The sequence below is a fragment of the Sylvia atricapilla genome, chromosome Z (genome assembly GCF_009819655.1).
Source record: "Sylvia atricapilla isolate bSylAtr1 chromosome Z, bSylAtr1.pri, whole genome shotgun sequence".
Classification (NCBI taxonomy): domain Eukaryota; kingdom Metazoa; phylum Chordata; class Aves; order Passeriformes; family Sylviidae; genus Sylvia; species Sylvia atricapilla.
In genome coordinates, this window is record NC_089174.1 from 33,652,486 (window position 1) to 33,669,054 (window position 16,569).

Here is a 16,569-nt window from a genome sequence, read left to right on the forward strand (position 1 = left end):
AGACTCCACCCTGGTGGAGCACTCCGCAGCCATGCCGCAGCACCGGCCAGCCCCTGCAGCAACCCTCCTGTCACCTGCACTGAGCACACACACATGGTCAGCTGAATTGCTAGCGCCAGAGGCACCCTTCGTCACTGTGAACATGCTTGGACCACCTCTGTCCCAGGCTAATTGGTTTGGCTCAGACTGTGCCTATGGTCCAGCCTCTGCTTGGCAGGCCCACTCGCCCCCGCACCTTGTGGGCGGACACTGGAGGTACGTAAGCGTTGGTACCTGGATGCCAAACCACCCCCATACTGGAAGTACTGGTGGGATTCAGGATCCCAAAGCCATGGTACTGCGCACACTGCCGCTGCCACAGCCAGGCCTGGGACAGCCACAGGGGCACATACTGGCAGGGGACTCAAAAGACATCTACAGAGGGCACATGAGCCATTCAGCCACTCTGCTGAACCTCGAAAGAACACCACCATTGTGCTGCCAGCAGCTATGGCCGATCCAGTCAGCATCTGGAGACAGGTAAAGTGAGCAGCAGTCATGAATGGGGATTTCGAGCACACAGATAAAACCAACAAACCCATCTCAGGTGGTTGGGAGCCTGAGACAGGAAGGTTGAAGCATATCCAGTGCTGAAAGGTAGTGGAATCATGCCTGATAAGTACTTGTTTTTTTCAGTGGCTGGTTCTTTCTGAACTGAGTCAGCTCACTGTAAAAGCATGGGATGGGGTCCTCTGCAGTTGGCAACATGCTGCAGTTTCTAACTGCAGAAAAAGTAGCACCTTTGATATTAAGCAGATCAAAATTGATATATATACTCCAGTCCAACATAAGGTTTTCCAGCTGGCGACACAGTGCAAAGGAGCAGGAACTATAAAATCTAAAGAGTTTCTCAGCAAGATTCACATTTTGGGGCAGCGGTTCCTCAGCTCCTAGGATTACCACTGGTGGGAGACCCACAACTCCAAGCATGGTTATACCCATTGGTGCTGCCACAAGTAAGACTTGGAAATGCTCTGTTTAAAGTGGCAAACATGGCTAACCCTACCCAAAGATACTCAAAGATCAAACAAGGGGTCAAAGAACTATACCTGCAATTTATAGGAAGACTGCAGGATGCCAGGGAAAAACAAATTGTAAATATTGAGGCCAGAAATCAATTAATTTTACCATTGGCAAGGGACAAGGCTAACAAAGATTGCAGGAAAATCATAGAACTGTTGCCAAATGAAAATCCATCTTTAAATGGAATGATAAATGCTTGTGTCAAAGTTGGATCTGAATCCCACAGCATGTCTTGTTAGCCGATTCTATTGCAGCTGCTGAAAGACTTCAGTGCTACAGACGTGGGCAACAGGGCCACATGAGAGCTGTCCCCACAGACCCATTCTACTGGGGACATTCAAGGACAGAGGAATGTAAACATAAACTGCAACCAGTGTGGGAGACCTGGTCACATGGCCAGACAATGCAAATCCAACATCCATGCTGACAACTTCTTAAAGACAAGGGAAATGAGAGACCAAGTGCGAGGAGATGTGCCGATACAAGAATCTTCCTGCCTTCCTGTGCAAGGTTACAAAACCATCTCACAGGGCCAACAAGAGGATCAGCTGGAAAGGGTGTTCCCACCTCAATCCCAACAATTATAAACACTTCGAAGGTACATAAGGACCCTCTCGAGACCCAGGGGCCTATAGGGAGAGGACTCAATGCAATGCTGATTGAAAGATTCAGTGCCACTCTGCAAGGTATTTTTGTACACCTACACTCTGACTATACAGGACAAATACATGCCTTTGTATCAACCCCTACTCCACCCAGGACTATCCCTGCAAAAACCCAAATTGCTCAACTCATCCCTTTTAAGTCTTCCATCACAAAAACAGATTCTAAGGTGTGAGGAGACCAAGGCTTCGGGTCAACAGGAGAACACCCTGGGTGTACTGGACTCAAGTTGAATGTGATTGAAGACCTAATATGGTTTGTACCATCATGACGCCTTGGGCAAGTCCCTCACAGGTGAAGGTATGCACGGCCTGCTCTACATCATGCCTGGGACTCCAAGCAACACCTTCCTGATCTCAGCAGATGTCCTGGAGCACCGCATGTCATGGTGCAGGTCGTGGAACAGTGATTGAAACAACATGTGTGCCTGCTGCATGGAAATCTGGGACTCTTAAAGTGATAATTTATTTAAGGATTTTATCTATTTAAAGATATGAACATTTTATGTATTTAAAGATGAGGCCTTAAGGATTTTATCTATGTAGGGACATGAATCACCATGTGAAACCCAACTAAGACAAATTGTTTCACCATGTGAAACCCAACTAACCCAACAAAACCCAACTAAGACAAATTGTTTCTCCTATTATTTGGTTTCTTTCATAGTTCTAAATTTGAATGTTCTCCATTTGTAGTGTTAAGTTGTAATTTGCGACTTGTAAGTAATAAGCCTGCGGCATGCCATCTTGAAAACTTGTATTGCTGGTAATTGCCTTTGACAGCTCCTGAATGTCAATGTTACAACTCCAGTGGTACATGGATACATCACTGGCTGGAAGGGGCTAAGCTTCTTGAGTTGGGTGGAAAGTCCTATCTCAACTAGGCCTATCAACTGTGACATCATGCTGTCTTCTCATCCTGTCTGCAAGGGCCCTGAAGAGGATGACAAAGAACAATTTGCATTTTTTAACAGAAAAAGGGGGAAGTGTGACAGCTATAGGTGGCCTGAAGCTGCACAGATAAATTTGTCCATAACAGAACCCCAACTCAATCAGCCTATTTCATTAGAGAACAGAAGAAAACAGTAGAAATAGAAGAAAATAGAAAAAAAGGATGAGACAACGATAGGTTGGATTTGAACTCAAATCCTATTCAATCTTGAGTGCAGACATTTAATTGGCCAGCGAGCTGGGTGTTAAAACCTCCACCAATCAAATGTTCAGGAAAATCAAAAGTGCAGAAATTTTCACCAATGTTCACCAATCAAAAGCACAGGAATTTTGAAGCACCTATTAAAGAGGGTGTCTATCAATAAACTTTGGCTGTTGTCATATGAGCTTCGGTGTGTTCACTCATGTGTCTGTCTCCAAAACTGAGACAATATCAGATTAAGGTTTTTCTAATTTGGTGGAAAACAGATAAACTGAGAACAATTTAGTAGCAGTAGGCTGTATTTTACTTACTAAAGATGACAAAGTAGGATGGATGAAATTGCTAGTTACTTGTACTACCTGAAAAGAAATATGAAGCTTTTAAAAGCTGTCAGTGACAGGGATGCAAGCCTTCACCCTGAAGATGTTCTTTGATACTCCTGCCATAATACTAAACAGGCTTCAGAAAAGTTCCTGGAGGTTGTTTTTGGGCACAAAAATCGCTTCATCTCAACCTGTTTGAAGGATCAGTCCTCATGGGCATTATTGAGAACAACAGTCACTCATAACAACCTATCTCTTTAGCCCTTTAACCATGAAAGTATGATACCATGATTTGTCAGAAATTAACCATGCCATAATGATTGGCAATTTTACAATAACAAATATTTTTCTCTACTCCTATTTCAAAATTCCATCAGTCAAAGCAGCCAGAATTTATCTTTCTTTATTGTAGTTCTTTAGAAGCACAGTAGAGTGATTATGCCTGATTCTGATGTGCTAACATTTGTTTAACATTAACAAGAAATATTTGCCAAGATATGAAAGACATTCAACCCCCTGCCACTGCCCCCAACAATTTCCCCCCACTGAAAATTTATATTGGTAATGAGGGATAAGTGAAAGATAATTAAAGCCATCCCATTTAGAAGTGAATTATTTCTAATAATCCTTAGCCATTGGTAGCACATCAGATAACTTCTTTGGAAACACAAGAAAAGTTTAGGAAAAAAAAGCACAAATACAGGATACAAAAAAGGCCAAATTTTGCACTTTAGTAACTTATTCTGTAGGTTTTTCCCTCTATAAATATGTGTGTACATATGTATATGTATGTGTGGGTATATGTGTGTACGCATATATTCATTATGTTTGTAAGAATGCCTGTAGTGTGGTGCTGCGTCAACACAACTGAAGTAGCTCTGGTTCATTAGAAACATTCATCCTACAGTAGCACAGAGCTCAAGATGCTTTACTATGCAGAAAAGGACTAAGCAGCAAATGGTGAGAAACCAGCAGTGAAAACTGCAGGCTTTTTACCCCCCAGCTTTGGCTAAGTGACTCATGAAGCACTTGGCTTTGCACAGAGATAGTCACGCAGCACTCTGTGCTGAGGTCTAGCAACAGCAGTTTGTAATAGCTTTGAAATCCTAGATGATGTGCCAGTGAACTGAAGAGAAAGGAGGTGGAAAAACTGGGATAATGGGAAAAAGAAGCTGGAGAGAGAGAGTCATGCAGGAAGACACTTCCACATCCATGCAGAATATAAAACCAGGCATTAGAGGATGAGAATTCCTCATAGATTCATCATACAAACCTCTTCTTCTTAGTATGTCTTCGAGTTCAATTAAAATCCCTGAATGCTTTTTGTGGAAATTCTTAGCTATTTTCTTACCTATTCCTGCCTCTAAAAGTCCAGTGATTCAAACATCGTTCATGCCTAAATTCAGCACTTTTGAAGTAATATGGAAAAGGAGACATAAGACTTAATCCAAATGCTTGGACAGAAATTAGCTCACTCAAACTAAATTATTCTTGTTACTCGTCCTTGGTTTAAAGAAAGCAGATCTCCATTTTAGGGAACATCGAGAAAGCCAGGGCTCTGTTCCTGGGATGTGTGCCAACACTGAGACAGTCATACAACTGGGTGACACCCAAAGCAGCATTCAGTGTATTTTTCTGACTGGGTTAAGAGTCAGTGCACCAGACTGACAGACATTTGGCTAGAAAGAAACCACGGCACAAAGTGCCCGTGACTCACTGCAAAAGGCCTGGTACCAAAACACATTTTCGACAGAGTTTCTTATCCCAGTAATGCTAACAACGGCCCTGCCCTAGTTTCAGTTAATTTCTTCCCAGTAAATGGTACTGTGTTTTGGATTGGAATGAGAATGATGTTGATAAGACACTAATGTTTGGGGGTTTTGCTAGTCATATTTACCCTAAGTCAAGGACTTTTTCTTGCTTATCTCATGTGCTGTCAGTGAGAAAGCAGGCAAAATAAATTGGAAGGGAAGCTGGCTGGGACAGGTGACATGAACCGACCAAAGGGGTATTTCCACACCACAGAACTTCATGGCCAGTATATAAAATGGTAAGTGCAGTCATTCTGGGTTAGTAAGGCGTGTTTGGCATCAACCAGCCAGTGGAGACAAATTGCATTGTGCATAACTTATAAAAATAAATATTGTTATCATTCCAATAATTATAATTATAATTATAATTATAATTATTTAAAATTAGTATTTTATTTTATTTTGAATTAGTAAGCACTTTTAATCTCAATATACAAGTTTCACTTTGATTCTCCTCCCCATTCAGCCAGGATGGAGAAGGGAGAGGAGAAAGTGAAGCAGAGTGCTTCATGTCCAGCTGGGCTTAAAATCATGACAGGCTCATCTGTTCCCTGGGCCAGTCCCATGTGTAAGGTTCAGAGAAAGTGCAGTGTGAGCAATAAGAGCTGTAACTCTTAATCACTCTTAAGAAGTTCATAGTTTACAGCTTTCTTTAGCTTTGTTTCCAAATCCCACAGATAGGGACAGATCCATAGTCACAGATCCAGTGATTTTCCTGCAAAAACACTCTGCTTTGAGATGGACTGTAGAGGATATAGAAGTAGTTTGGTCTTTTTAGAAAGGAATGTCACTGGAAAATCTTTTTCATTATTTCTCATAGCTATTTCATGACAATGATACAAAGAAGATATGTGAGAACATTTAGTTTAACCCTCTTTGTGCTATAAGAACTTGAATCCAAGTGAATGGATGTTCAGACAAATTTAAAGCACTGTAACAGCACATATGTTCTTCTGTACTCTGTTTGCCATATGAGATTTTAAAAGGAAAATGAATGTGTAATAGGGATTCTCCTGACAAAGGAGATCATTCCTCTCTTGGGCAAATATAAGATTCTGCTAGAAGAAAAACACCTCTAAAAACTGGAGAGATTAACAGAGGGAAAAGAGCAAGTAAAAGCCAAGCCTCAGACAGAATCACAAAATTACTTAGGTTGGAAAAGAACTCAGATCATTGAGTCCAACCTATGACCAAACACCACATCAAGTAGACTATGGCACTAAGTGCTACACCCAGCCTTTCCTTTAACGTGTCCAGGTGACTGCACTATGTCCCGGACAGCCCATTCCAATATCTAGTCACTGTTTCTGTGAAGAACCTCCCCTGGTGCAGCTTGAGACTATGTCCTCTCACCCTGTCACTGGTTTGGGAGAAGAGGCTGATTCCCACCTGGCTACAATCTCCTTTCAGGGAGTCATAAAGTGATAAGGCCTCAGCTGTCTCCAGCTGCCTCTCACAAGACTTTTGTTCCATAGCCTTCATCAACTTCATTCCACTTCTTTGGACATACTCAAGCACTTCAATGTCCTTCCTAAATTGAGGGGTCTAAAACTGAACCTAGCACTTCAGGTGTTGCTTCACCAGTGCCCAATAAAGGAGGACGGTCACTGCCCTGATTCTGCTGGCTGCATTCCTGACCAGACCAGGGTGCCACTGGCCTTCTGGGCTACCTGGGTACAGCTTGCTCATGTTGAGATACTGACAACCAGCACCCCCGGGCACTTTATTGCTGAGCCACTGTCCAGCCACTCTGCCCCCAGCATGTAGCTCTGAATGGGGTTGCTGTAAATAAAATGCAGGACCCAGCACTTGGCCTTACTGAACCTAATTCTATTGGTGTTGGCCCGCTAGCCCAGCCTGTCCAGGTCCCTCTGCAGAGCTTTCCTGCCCTCCAGCAGATCAACACTGCCGTGCAGCTTGGTGTCATTTGCTAATCGTAGACTTAATCCTCTCATCCAGATCCTCAGTAACGATTAATTAAACAGGACTGGGCTAACACTGATCCCTGAGAGAACATGAACAAAAAAACCTCTTACTTTCTGGGAACAAGAGGAAATTATGAAGTTGGCTGAAAACAAGCAAACAAACAAACAAACAAAACAAAAAAACAAAAACAAAGGCTATATCATGACAAAAATAATGAAATACAGCATTTGCAAAGATACAGTGGGCAGTGAGATATTTGCTTATAAATTTTAAATTTTTTATTCTGTGTAATATTTTCCAATTTTCTCAGCTTCAAAGGTTAATGTTTTAGCTTATACTCTAATAAATAAAGTCTTTTGGCATTCTTATGTGAATTTGATTTCAAGAAGTTCTAGTCAGACTCAAAGCTTAAAGCAGCAACAAGAGTTCCAGAGATTATAAAAACATGCTGCTGTAGGTAAGAGATTTAAAATACCCAAGCAGTTAAAAGATCAAGCTCACCTTTCAAAAGAAATTTTTTTATTAAATAAAGCAAAACTTACAAATAGGTGATTTTGCAATACGACAAAATTCCTTTTAAAATCAAATTCTGAAGCTTACTGTGTTTCCCAGACTCTAGATAGCTCAGCAATTGCTGCACTCCTGGTATATACAGCTAGACCTCATTTCTGAAAATCTTTCAGTTAAGCTTCTGAAAAGTTTTATCTTAACAAAGCTATTAAACAAAGTGTTGTTTTTTCCAATGGATCTCTCAAAGTACAAAGACACAGTTCACCTAATAAGCTGAAAAACATAAGGAGGGAAATTCGAATTCTAAATATTGACAAAGACGTATAGCACAATGGAGAGGTGAGGAGAAAGAGGATTCTGAATAATTACATAAAATCTAGCTCTCTCCAGTTTCATCCTGGTCACTTGTCACTCTCCAACACTTACAGAACAAAGATGTAAGTAAAAGAGCTAAAATATAAATCCTTAACAGTAAAGTGGCTTTCTAATTTCTCATGTAGCCCTGGAAAATTCAATGCTGTTGAAATTTCAGTGCTGTTGGAAGTTGGTGAACCACACCCATTTACAAGCTTTGCCCTAACTCATCTTTTACTGAGATCAGAAGCCAGAATTATTTAATGACAAGTATCAGCTTTGGTTCACAAACACGAGTTTAAAGGTTAATTATGCTACACTCACTGGACTTGTACGCAAGAGATTGCCCAGAACTCTAAAAGACATTATAAAAAACCCTGTACTACTCTAAAGTTGTCCAGAATCATCATCTTTTCCAGTCTTATTCGAAGAGACTTCAACCTTTGCAGCTGAGCAATGGGGGAATCAGCAAAGGGAATTTACGGCGTCAGATTCCCACTGATGTCATCAATAAGATCACAGCGATGTCTCCACCAACCAACAAGAAAGAGACACAAGCTTTCCTAGGTGCCATAGGTTTTTGGAGGATGCATATTCCAGAATATAGTCAGATTGTAAGCCCTCTCCACCTGGTAACTCGCAAGAAAAACACTTTCCAGTGGGGCCCTGAGCAGCAACACGCCTTTACCCAGATCAAACAGGAGATTGCTCACGCGGTAGCCCTTGGCCCAGTCAGGACGAGACTGGACGTGAAGAACGTGCTCTATTCTGCAGCCGGGAGCCACGGTCTGTCCTGGAGCCTTTGGCAGAAGGTGCCTGGGGAGACTCAAGGCTGACCACTGGGATTTTGGAGTCGAAGTCACAGAGGGTCTGAAGCCAGCTATACTCCAACAGAAAAGGAAATTTTAGCAGCCTATGAAGGGGTTTGGGCCGCCTCAGAGGTTATAGGTATGGAAGCACAACTCCTCATGGTACCCCAACTACTAGTGCTAGGGTGGATGTTTAGAGGAAAGGTTCCCTCCACCCACCACGCCACCAGTGCTACCTGGAGCAAGTGGATTGCCCTCATTACACAACGTGCCCAAGTTGGGAAATTGAATCGCCCTGTTATTTTGGAAGTAATTACAAACTGGCCCGAAGGTGAAAGTTTCAGTGTTGCAGATGAAGAACAAGAACCAGTGACTCAGGTTGAGGAAGCTCCGCCATACGACCAGTTGCCAGCAGAGGAAATATGTTATGCTTTATTCACTGACGGTTCCTGCCGTGTCATAGGGATGGGTCGGAGGTGGAAGGCAGCTGTATGGAGCCCCACACGACAGGTCGTAGGGGTCGTTGAAGGAGAGGGTGGATCCAGTCAATTTGCCGAACTTAAAGCCATTCAACTGGCCCTAGATATTGCAAAGAGAGAGAAGTGGCCAAGGCTCTATCTATACACTGATTCTTGGATGGTAGCCAATGCTCTGTGGGGATGGCTGAAGAAATGGAAAGAGGCGAACTGGCAGCGTAGAGGAAAACCAATTTGGGCTGCTGAAGAGTGGAAAGCTATTGCTGCCCGGTTAGAAACCCTACCTGTGAAGATTCGCCATGTAGATGCCCATGTCCCCAAGAGTAGAGCTAATGAGGAGCAGTAAAATAATCAGCGGGTGAATCAAGCTGCAAAGATAGGGGAGTTGAAGATAGATCTTGACTGAGAGCACAAGGGAGAGTTATTTCTAGCACGATGGGCCCATGATGCCTCAGGTCACCAAGGCAGAGATGCCACCTATAAGTGGGCACGAGACCGAGGGGTGGATTTAACCATGGACAGCATTTCTCAAGTTATCAGTGACTGTGAGACGTGCGCTGCCATTAAGCAAGCCAAGCGGATGAAGCCTCTCTGGTATGGAGGGCGGTGGTCTAAGTACAAGTATGGGGAGGCCTGGCAGATTGATTACATCACACTGCCTCAAACCCACCAAGGCCAGCGCCATGTGCTGACCATGGTAGAAGCCACCATGGGATGGTTGGAAACCTATCCTGTGTCTCATGCTACAGCCCACAACACCATCCTGGGCCTTGAAAAGCAGGTCCTTTGGAGGACACGGCACTCCCGAGAGAATTGAGTCAGACAATGGGACTCATTTTAAAAATAATCTTATGAAAACCTGGGCTAGGGCACATGGTATTGAATGGGTATATCATACCCCCTACCATGCACCAGCTGCAGGTAAAGTGGAGACATACAATGGGTCGTTAAAAACCACCCTGAAGGCATTGGGTGGGAGGTCCTTAAAAAACTTGGAGCAGCATTTAGCAAAAGCCACCTGGGAACCACCCAAGCGGAACCACCCGAGGTTCCACTATCCGAACGGGTCCTGCTCAGTCCCAGCACCTTAATATAGTAGATGGAGATAAAGTCCCAGTGGCCCATGTTAGAGGTTTGTTGGGAAAGACAGTATGGATCAATCCTGCCTTGAGTTCAGGCAAACCCATCCGTGGAGTTGTCTCTGCTCAAGGACCGGGTTGTACATGGTGGATAATGCAGAAAGATGGAACAATACGATGTGTACCTCAGGGAGATCTGAATGTGGCGTAGGATTCATATGTGCTGAATGTTACTACCATTGTCTGCGCGTTAAATTGGTCAGACATGAAACAGAAGGAAACATATAGCTGTCAAAGGTCTGAATAGGGGACGTGAAAGTTTTTATTGTGTGTCCACGATATGGGATAAGGGGTGGAATGTTCTGTCCCCTATCCCATATCTTGGACTACACTGTTGTGTCTGGCAGCTGCCCCCCTCCCTCTTTGGCGGGGCCTGCCGCTTTTGCTGCTTGCTCTCTGTCTCGGCTGCTCGCTTGGCGTGCTGCTGCTACTGCTGCTGCTGCTGCTGCTGCTTCTCTCTCTCTCTGCTGCCTGCTCCTGCCTGCTGCTTTTCGCCGCTTCTGTTTGTTTTTTTTTTTTTTTCCCTCTCCTTCCTTTTCTTTTCCCTCGTCCCCCCACCGCCCGAAGATTTTGGACCGGCTCCGGACCTGACCCGACCTGAGAAGTCAGAGAATCTCCGGGGCCTGCGGAAGAAGCTCTGCGCCCTCCCCCACAGTAACTTGCCTTTTTTCCTTGGTGTTGGGGAGTGGTTTTTTTCAATTGTCAATAAATCGTTTTTTTCCACTTTTCCTCCAAGGCATTTTTCTTCCCGAACCCAGGGCTGGGCGGGGGGAAGGGGAGATGGAGGTTTTTAGGGGACTCCTTTTAGAGGTTCTCCCCTAATTTATGCCAAACCAGGACAGGAGGAGTGAAAAACCCCTTCTATCTTCACTTAGGTCTTTCACTTATCATTGAACTCCAACCATAAAAAAAAAAAAAAAAAATGCTGCTTGGTGGCATTTATACAGACAAATTTACCCATATTAAAAAAAATAAAATAAAAAAAAACCCAAAAAACCACAAAACAACACAATGCCAAAGAGAGAACTGTTCATAGCATATATAAACACTACTAATTATTAAAGTAATCAGCAGTGTACTACTGGTTTATATTGTGATATGGGAGTCACAGTATAAAATAGAGGCATTTTTGAGTAGAATTTGTCACATCTGGAGTGAAATTCTATCCTAATACTTTATTTGACGCATAAAAACCAACACAGCTGAACTAAGGTTTTCTTCAGTGCAAGTATAAAATGAACTTCTTTAAACATAGCTATGCTCTTGGTTATTAATTGTGCCCCTGGCATACTGGTTAAGAACAAAACAATTGGTCAGACACCACAGTAATGCAAAAATGGGTTGCCTGAAGGAGAGATCACTTAGGAGAGAGTTAGGGTAACAGGCTGCACTACTTTTATTACTTTAACCAGTTTTCCAGCTCTCACATGTGTGGAGTTCTTTCTTACCAGCACACTATTGTTCTCAAACCATTTCTGAGGCTGATTCTGAAGTCAGTATGCAATGAATTTGGAAATCTCCTTGTCACTTTTTCCACTACAGTATTCTTGTTTGGAGAAAACAAACCAAGTGCTGTAGTTCAATCTGTCCCCTTTTCTACATTCTGTCTTTCAAAGTCCTCTTGTATAAATAAGAACAAGCCTTACAGCACTCTTCAAATCAGGAATTAGCATTGATACTATTTTTGAAAATTCTTGCAGGTATCTCTTACAGTGTCCACATTGATTGAGATGGAATAAGATGCACATTCACTAAGCTTGGGATGATTTCTGGCATTTTCCCATTGTAATAGAATGCTGGAAAAGTTTTTTATATAATTTAGGCAATGGGTTGGACTGAGTGATTTTCCTCTACTTAATAATTTTATCAGAATGCATTTTCCCTTGTTTTTCCAAGAACGAGACATAGACATCAAAAGAAACAACTGGAAAACTGGTTCACTACATAATGATATCATCAACAGTTTGGCTGCAGTTGGAGAACTTGATTATGCTACATACTTTCCTTGTGTTTACTATGCACAAAGAAGCATTTTACCATAAAGAAAAAGACATGTTCTGTGAAGAAATGTTGATGTGCATGGCATGGTATACAGCTATGGAGCATTCCCTGATACAACATGAACATCAGCAATGGTCTGTTTTGAGGGCCTCAGTTATATTTCTGAGTTGAGTTGGTGTCTATCAATGTGGGACTAAACTTCAGCCAACATGGTCACAGAACTTCTGGTACCCAGTGTAACTCATTTACATCAAAATCAGCCATCCCTGCTTACCATGCACAGTACAGATTCACACACAGATATACACAAATAATATTTACAAGGCCACGTGCGCGTGTGTGTGTGCATATACTTGCATATACTTTAACATTAGTATGAAATTCAAGTACTTACTTCTCAAATGAATTCCTTTTGTGTGAAAAAAACCCACAACACTAAATTATATTCTCTTATAATGGAATGATGCACACTGTATCTTCCTCTTTTATTGAAGACAGATGAATATTCTGCTGTGGGTCTACCCTGAAAGCAACCTCATATGAGATCTTCATAAAAAGAATTTTGTTTTAAAACAAAGATGTGTGTTTAGTCTTTTCTGCACATGAAGCATGTAATTGTCATACAAAATCAGTAAGTATGTTATCCTCATATGCTAGAAGAACTATCATCACAGATTAAGTTTGCCAGAAAAGGAGCCAGAGGAAAAAAAAAAAAAAAAGTAGGAAAGAGAAAAAATATTTATCTATGTATCTCCATTTTAATGCATCTGGTTCTTTAAAGATATACTGTTTTAATAATATATTAATAGAAAACTGTGCTTTTTCTATGCTTACATATGGCTTTGAAAGGGCTGTGATAATTGTCAACAATACAGCAATTCTCAAATTTGGAGCAATTTGGAATATAACATATTCATTATTACAAGAGAAAAATAAAAAGAAATAAGAGTACCTGACATGACAATGTAATAATACTTTTTAAGCAAAGAATATATTTAATAACATAAGAGATGGGGAAGTCAAGGCTTGATTTGGTGTTGAGGTTTTTTATCACAGAGTTTAAATGGAAGAAACCATGTACTCTTCCTCATTCTGCAGCAGAAGCCATTTCTGTCCTTTAGCCTGGAATTGCATGTTCTCAGAAAAAAATAAAATTTAGTCACTAAGCAGACATGCTTGAGCCAGCTCTGCCAGAAGGAGGAACTGGAGCAAAGTCCAACTGTATATAAAGTGCTGTACTGCATATGGATGACTCATTTGCCTCATCTCCACCAAATGAGGAGTCCCTTGTCCAGTTTTTCACCTGACTGTGGACATACCTGCTTCTCTACATGGAAGAAAATTAAGCACAAATCAAAATAGAGAGTACAATGCCTCGTTCATGCTTTTTTAAGGAAACACTTACAGATCACTGTAGACAAGGCCATAAATCTGTGTTGTGCTGTGATGGTAGATTCCTCTCAGGATAATTAGGAGAAGGATAACAACAAAAGCTGGAAGCCCCCAACTCAAAAGGAAGTAAAGCAGATAGCGCCTTTCTGTGTGTTCATCGTTCATCACAAGGACATACCAGAAATTAACAGCCTGAAGAATAATGCATAAAAACAATCAGTAGACTTGCTGGTGATAAACTATGCCAAAAATCGAATCACTCTGAAAGTCACAATGGAGCATATTTCTTCCCCAGTACATGTGTATGTATAGACACCATTCAACAAAACCACTTTGTCCTCACTTTTTCCTTAAGTAATGAAAAGACATTATAAAAACAATATGCTTATTTATATAACGATTTTGAATTAAACTAACATAGAGGAAGAGACTCACTGTTTAGTAAAGAACATTATTTTTGTGATGTAAAAATATATTTTTGGTGCAAAAGTCACCTTTTTCTCTAGATATTGATACCTTCACATAGCAGACTGCCATATAGTATTTCTAAATCTGATGTGTATTTAAATTTTTTTATGTAATTGTTCAGCTGTATGTATCCTGTAGGAAACACACTAAGCTCCTTTGGTGATTCTGTGATCCTGTTCTGGGCTCAGCAGTACAAGACGGACATAAAGCAAGTCCAGCAATGGCTCATAAAGACGACCGAAGGATAGAAAATTCTCCCATGAAGGGAGGCTGAGAGAGCTTATGCTCAGGGGGATTACATCCATATGTATAAACATCTGATAGGAGGCAGTGAGGAAGAAGGAGACAGACTCTCAGTGATGCCCAGTGGTGGGCCAAGAGGCAACAGACCCAAATGAACATACAAGAAGCTCCATCTGCATACAAGAAAGAGGTTTCTTACTGTGGGAGAGGTCAAACATTGGCCAAGATGCCCAGAGAGTTTGTGGAATGTGCCCTTAAGTAATCAAAACCAAACTGACCACGCTCCTGGGCAACCCACCCTAGCTGTTTGAGGTAGGGTGTTGCACAGTCTCAAAATACCCCTAAAACTTCAGTGTATAATATACTGTGCAATATATGTGTAAGACTTTGAGAAAAAACTGCAAATAAATAAATGTAAATTCACAGGCATCTCTAAAACAGTCTGTGTTTTCTTATGATCAACTCATCATCAAACAGCATAATTTGGTTTAAAGCCATATGTGAATCAAAATAGTGGAATAGCTGAAACCTCTTGAAAGAACTGGTAGTATAAGGAAGGAAATCCTTCAAGTAAAATAGAATTCTTAGTGTATTGCTTGGATATTTGAATTTCCTCAAGATGTTCATATTAGAACCACTGTCATGTGTGAGCATTTTTAATGCACATTTACACACTACTGTCTAATAGACACCTAAGCTATCCATAATAAAAATTTTTTTTGAAAATTTTTTCTTCACTTTCTCCACTTCAAAAATGCTATACCACCTAGAGGTCCTCATGCTGTACTATTATTTCTGGCCTTTTATATGGGTGAATGAGGGATTAATTGTCTTTTTCTGCATAAAAGGTATCTAATCCAAGCTTGTGCCTTTAAGCATGTCATGTCAGTCAACAGAGACAGGACAGGCACCTTCAGGCACTCATTAACCCTAACTCAAGCATAACTGTCTCTCTCCATGGTCTACACAAGGGTTGCATATAATAATGTTGATTTACATGCTTCATTTTCAGCCATCTAATGTAAGCATAAGTAAAAATTCATATACTGTGACAAGACAATGCAATGTGATTATTTTATTGATGAAAATTTTTCACATTTCCCTCAGCCAAGGGCTTGTCTGCCCCTTTTTTCAGGAACACTTAATTTTCACATTCAAGTACTCAATTAGTTGTTTCCGGACTCCTTATGTAGGTATCATTAGCTAACAATCATTTCAGATTTTATTCTGTGATTTATATATCATGAATATGCAATACTTTCTCTCATTGGTAATAAAGCATATTGCATGCTAACAACTTGCTTAAAAAAGGTTAGCACATGTTTTAAATGTTTTTTTTAGAGAATGAGATTTCATAGCTGTGTCCAGAGTATATAATTATATTAATTATATAGTAACTATAATGTCTTCTTTGGTTTTCATCTGGTAATTGGCGCTATATGAACAAAAGCAAAGTTTATTTTCCTTTAAAGATCACGTGCAGGTTGAAAGAGTACAGAAAAACTATTCATTCCACTGCTGGACATGCATAGGAAGAAAATATTAAACAGATGAAAATGGTATTTGGACAAAATCCACAGCTTGTAGAAGGATTTGGTTGTTCTGTTCACTTTTATATGGGATTGAAAACTCATTCAAGATTCTGTTTGTCACTTTATTTCAATACACACTTCAATTACATGCCCTTGTAATCCTGGCTAGGCTGTGCTTCACTGCAAGCACTTCCAGACAGCAAAATCCTTGAACTATATATGCCATTACACTCAGGGACTGTTGCTACTAATTCTGACAACCTGGTGAACATTGTTCTCAGACATTCAACTCATACTGCTTTCTATGAAATCATACCTCATGCCCTTGCTTTGTGTTTGGTTAGCCATATTTAGATATCTCACCTCATCTATCACAGCATAACACTCAACACCACAGTTACTGTAAAGGTGTAAGTGAGGTTGGATTATTTACATTTTCTGCACAGTCACATTTGTATTTTGATAATTACTAGTTCTTATCTTCAACTCCTTTTGATGCTTCAAAATGCAATCAATTAAAAAATAGAGGAGCTAATTTTAGCAAATCCTTGCCTGTTGCCACGCTGGAACAATTCAACAGTTCAACAGAAGAATAAAATGTACAGTCCCTTTTCCAGCTCCTCGGGTGGAAGAACAAATGGGCAAGTTGTGATTTGTTCTCATATAGGATGCAAAATAATTGTTTCCTCACATAACACTCTAATGAGA

The 16,569-nt window shown here is 41.0% G+C and overlaps 1 protein-coding gene across 1 annotated transcript in view; it reads right to left on the reverse strand.

The window, feature by feature from the left end:
- Positions 1-16,569, reverse strand: part of ADGRV1 (adhesion G protein-coupled receptor V1) — a 258,887-nt gene that overhangs the window by 66,246 nt on the left and 176,072 nt on the right. The window contains exon 84 of the mRNA XM_066339463.1: positions 13,632-13,810. Coding sequence (XP_066195560.1) covers positions 13,632-13,810 — 179 coding nt within the window. The remainder of the gene's footprint in view (positions 1-13,631; positions 13,811-16,569) is intronic.